This window comes from Myotis davidii, unplaced genomic scaffold (assembly GCF_000327345.1).
Source record: "Myotis davidii unplaced genomic scaffold, ASM32734v1 scaffold1277, whole genome shotgun sequence".
NCBI classification, from domain to species: domain Eukaryota; kingdom Metazoa; phylum Chordata; class Mammalia; order Chiroptera; family Vespertilionidae; genus Myotis; species Myotis davidii.
In genome coordinates this window covers 3,230,976-3,235,558 of record NW_006290682.1, presented here as the reverse complement: position 1 = coordinate 3,235,558, position 4,583 = coordinate 3,230,976, and the positions used below count along the sequence as shown (strand labels likewise).

The following is a 4,583-nucleotide window of genomic DNA, read 5'->3' as shown; positions in this document are numbered from 1 at the left end:
GGAGGCGGGTGGAGGGAGGGGGAGCCGGAAGGCGGGGGGATGGGCAGGTGGGGATCTGGTGGGTGGGACTGAAAAGAGGGAGAAATCTCCTATACGACTCACAACTCCCAAGGGACATTGGGTCCAAAATGGGTATTTGAGGAAGAGTAGACACAGAATTCCTAGTTTGGCTATTACTTTAATTTTATAAGAAAAGAGGTGGCAGGCCCGGCCGGCGTGGCTCCGTGGTTGAGCATCAACCTAGGAACCAGGAGGTCACAGGTTTGATTCCCAGTCAAGGGCACATGCCCGGGTTGTGGGCTCGATCCCCAGTAGGGGGTGTGCAGGAGGCAGCCGGTCCATGATTCTCTCTCCTCATGGATGTTTCTATGTCTCTCTCTCCCTCACCCTTCCTCTATAAATTAAAAAATATATATATATACTAGAGGCCCAATGCACGAAGATTTGTGCAAGAATGAGCCTTCCTTCCCCTGGCTGCCAGCACTGCCTTCGCTCTGGCTGGAGCCACCGTTCCGCCTGTGTCCCGCCCCACCCATGGCCACTGTGTGTATGCAAATTAACCCACCAGCTTTGTTTGGGTTAATTTGCATACTCACTCTTGATTGGCTGGTGGGCATCACGAAGGTATGGTCGATTTGCATCTTTCTCTTTTATTAGTGTAGATATTGTAAAAAGTCGGCCACATGTAGATTGCAAATGAAATGCTCTCTCTCTGCATGGTAACCCCCCGTGGTTGCTGGGAAGGTGGGCGCAGGGCCGATGAGCCCGGGAGACACTCACTGTTGTTGGCGGTGGGCGTGGGGGTGAAGTGCAGGGCGACCTTCGTGCTCTTGAGGCGCGTCTGCCCCCAGTAGGCCACGGCCTGCAGCTCCACGCTGTAGTCAGAGTCCGGCTGCAGGCCCTCCAGGACCACGGAGTTCTGGGACTGGGGGACAGGTGGAGGGGCACCCCAGTCACAGGCCACCCTGCCTCCCAGCGCCCCCCCCCACCACCGCAGGAGGCCGCTCCACCATCCTGGAGTTAGGCCATGGTCTCCTCACGCTCACGGATAACTTTCTAAGCTCACCCCTGTCTTCCTCTTTTTTTAATTTTAATTTTTCATATATATATATATTTTTCAATCCTCACTTGAGGATATTTTTCCCATTGATTTTTAGAGAGAGTGGAAGAGAAGGGAGAGACACAGAGAGAAACATCCATGTGAGAGAGACACATCGATGGTCTCCCTCCTGCACGCACCCCGACCAGGGCCCACCAGGGGAGGAGCCTGCAACCGAGGTACATGCCCTTGACCAGTGATTGAGCGTTGACCTATGAACCAGGAGGTCATTGTCCGATTCCTGGTCAAGGGCACCTGCCCGGGTTGCGGGCTCGATCCCCAGTAGGGGGGCGTGCAGGAGGCAGCTGGTCCATGGTTCTCTCATCCTTGACATTTCTCTCTCTCTCTCTCTCTCTCTCTCTCTCTTCCTCTCTGAAATCCCATAAAAAAATGTATTTAAGAAAATAAACACATGGCACAGATGCTGCGTCTTCAGCCAAAAAATAAAAAATAAGTAAGATAGAGAAACGCTGTTGCTATTTTTGCTGAAAGACTTTCCAACGTGTGTTTGTTCCTTATGGCCCCGGGGGAACCACGTTGGTGCGATTTTGTAACAACTCGATGCAACACGGTATCAGCCGCGAGGAAAGGAAGTGGCAGCTCCCGTGCCGTGGAACACGCGTGTGCTACGCTCTGCGCTGGCCTGTGGACGGGGTCCCGGGGGATCGTGCCTGTGCCCGTTGCCGCTGGCCTTTCGGGAGCGAGCTGCTCCCTGGGCTACATGCAGGCATCGGCACCTGCGACGCCAAAGGCATCGTCCTCGCTGTGAGCTGTGGTGGTACCATAGCCGACGAGGCATGATTATCGCTAATTGTTTAAAAAATAAAAAAATAAAGAAAGGCATCGGGACTCTCTGACCTCCCGGGTGAGACTATAAGGGTGAAGGGGGGGAACATTCCACTCCCTACATCTGCTCCTTTTTTTTTTTTTTTGCTGTAAAAATATATATATTTTTCTTTTAATCTTTATTGTTGAAGGTATTAAATAGGTCCTCCTTCTTCCTTCATTGACCTCTTCCAGCCACTCCTGTCCCCCCCACCCCACCACCAGGCTCTCCCCACCCCATCATCTGTGGCCATGCTGATGCATATACACACACACGTTCATTGGTTGGTCTCGCCCCTCCCAACCTCCCCTGCCTCCCCTCCGATGACCAGAAACAGACCCAGAGTCACAGAAGCATGCTCCTGGGGCCCGTCCCAGGCCAGCGTGACCGTCACACTCCCGTCGCCGTGGCTGGTGGCGTTGGCGAGCCGGAGGCGGGCGGGAGCCGCAGGGGCCGACGGATCTGGAATCCCAGGAAAGGGGTGGCCATGGGAACCCAGCACCGAGTGGGACACAGAGTGGGGATCTGTGCACCCGTGCTGACCACAGGGCATGGGGCACCATCCTCTCCATACGGTGTCCCCCCGAAATGTGGTCACACGCTTTGAATAATTATGAAGGCCGTGTTTATTAAAACCGGATGCCTGGTGCATGAAATTCATGCACTGGGGGGCGGGGAGTCCCTCAGCCTGGATGGCGAGAGGGCACAGGCCAGGCTGGGGGACCCCACTGGTCCACAATCGGGGCCGGGAAGGGATGTGGAGGTTGACCAGCTGGGGAGGGACCGTGGAAGGGCTCCAGGGCGTGTCTGGCCCATTTCGCTCAGTCCTGATCGGCCGGACCCCAGCAGCAAGCTAACCTACCAGTCAGAGCGTCTGCCCCCTGGTGGTCAGTGCACGTCATAGCGACTGGTTGACTGCCCCCTGGTGGTCAGTGCCCATCATAGCAACTGGTCGACCAGTCGACTGTCTGCTCCCTGGTGGTCAGTGCACATCATAGCGTGCAGTTGAGCAGCCTTAGCATATCATTAGCATGTTACATTTTGATTGGTTGAACGGCCGACCGGTCGACTGGACACTTAGCATAGTAGGGTTTTATTATATAGGATACATTTCATTTTCGAAATGGAGCTCACGGCTGTGAAAGTGTGTATACCCTTTGCGGGGGCACCCGGTATGTACAATACCAGCTGGAAACCAGTAATAAATAAGACCCCTCTTGCCCGGCCGGTGTGGCTCAGTGGTTGAGCATCGACCTATGAACCAGGAGGTCACGGTTCGATTCCAGGCCGGAGTACGTGGCCGGGTTGCAGGCTCATGGCTTATTTCCCAAGCCCCTGCGGCCAGTTCTCAGAGCGGCTGGAGACGGGCTGACGACCAGGCGTGGGTGTCATTATACTGTCACTTTAATGCTTGCTCGGTGGACAATGCACCTTTTTTTAAAAGGACCTTTTCTGTGGTTGTTAATCCTCACCCGAGGGTAGTTTTTCCATTGATTTTTTAAAATATATATTTTATTGATTTTTTACAGAGAGGAAGGGAGAGGGATAGAGAGTTAGAAACATCGATGAGAGAGACACATCGATCAGCTGCCTCCTGCACGCCCCCCACTGGAGATGTGCCCGCAACCCAGGTTCATGCCCTTGACCGGAATCGAACCCGGGACCCTTGAGTCCGCAGGCCAATGCTCTACCCACTGAGCCACACCGGCCAGGGGTCCATTGACTTTTTTAGAGAGAGGGGAGAGAGGGGGAGAGAGAGAGGAACAGAGATGTGAGAGAGAGGCACGGAGGGGTTGCCGCCCACATGCACTCCATCCGACTGGGGCCCAGGATCGAACCTGCAACCCAGGAACGTCTCCTTGACCGGGAATCGAACCCGCAACCCTTTGGGGTGACACTCTAACCACCGTACAACCCCGGCCACCAGGGCTCACAGGACGATCTTTTTTTTAAAAAAAGAGTTAGAATTCCACAACATGCCCTGGCCGGTGTGGCTCAGTGGGTAGGGCGTTGGCCTACGGACTGAAGGGTCCCGGGTTCGATTCCCGGTCAAGGGCACAGGCCCGGGTTGCAGGCTCGATCCCCAGTGTGGGGCGTGCGGGAGGCAGCCGATCCGTGATTGTCTCTCCTCATCGATGTTTCTCTCTCTCCTTCTCGCCTCTCTCTCTAAAAAAAACCCAAAAAAAAACAGTAAAAATATAAGGGCGGGAAGCCCTGGGCACTGGAGAGATAGGCGCGGACGTGGGTGTGAATCTAGAGAAATCGGTCCCACGCCCAGGGCCCCCGGACAAGCAGTGGATTCCACGCCCGTGACCACCCTCACGGAGCTACCGCCACGGGGCCAGCTGGGCCCTCCTGTCCCCCGTTAACCGGCTGCCGCCTGGCGCAGGCCGTCCAACAGCTGGGCACGGACCCCCCGCATCAGGCCCAGGGACCCCAGGACGCTGTCCTGTGAGGGCTTGGAGGACGGCCAGGGGTAGGACAGACACCCCGGGCACCGCAGGCACATCTGGTCCCATCGCCAGGGACGGCCAGCCTGTCGGCCGCCCAGACACACAGGCACACAGAGCGATGAGTGTGCCCCACGTGCCCAGGGGGAGGGTGGGTGCAGGAGGGGCGTGCTCACCCCTGGAGGAGTGGAGGTGCCTGCTGGGGGGT

At 56.1% G+C, this 4,583-nt stretch overlaps 1 protein-coding gene across 1 annotated transcript in view; it reads right to left on the bottom strand.

Moving 5' to 3' along the window:
- ANOS1 (anosmin 1) overlaps positions 1–4,583 on the bottom strand; it is a 44,597-nt gene that overhangs the window by 12,872 nt on the left and 27,142 nt on the right. Inside the window, 3 exon segments of the mRNA XM_015563967.1 lie at positions 621–1,014; positions 2,265–2,387; positions 4,552–4,574. Of these exon segments, the coding sequence (XP_015419453.1) occupies positions 621–1,014; positions 2,265–2,387; positions 4,552–4,574 (540 nt within the window).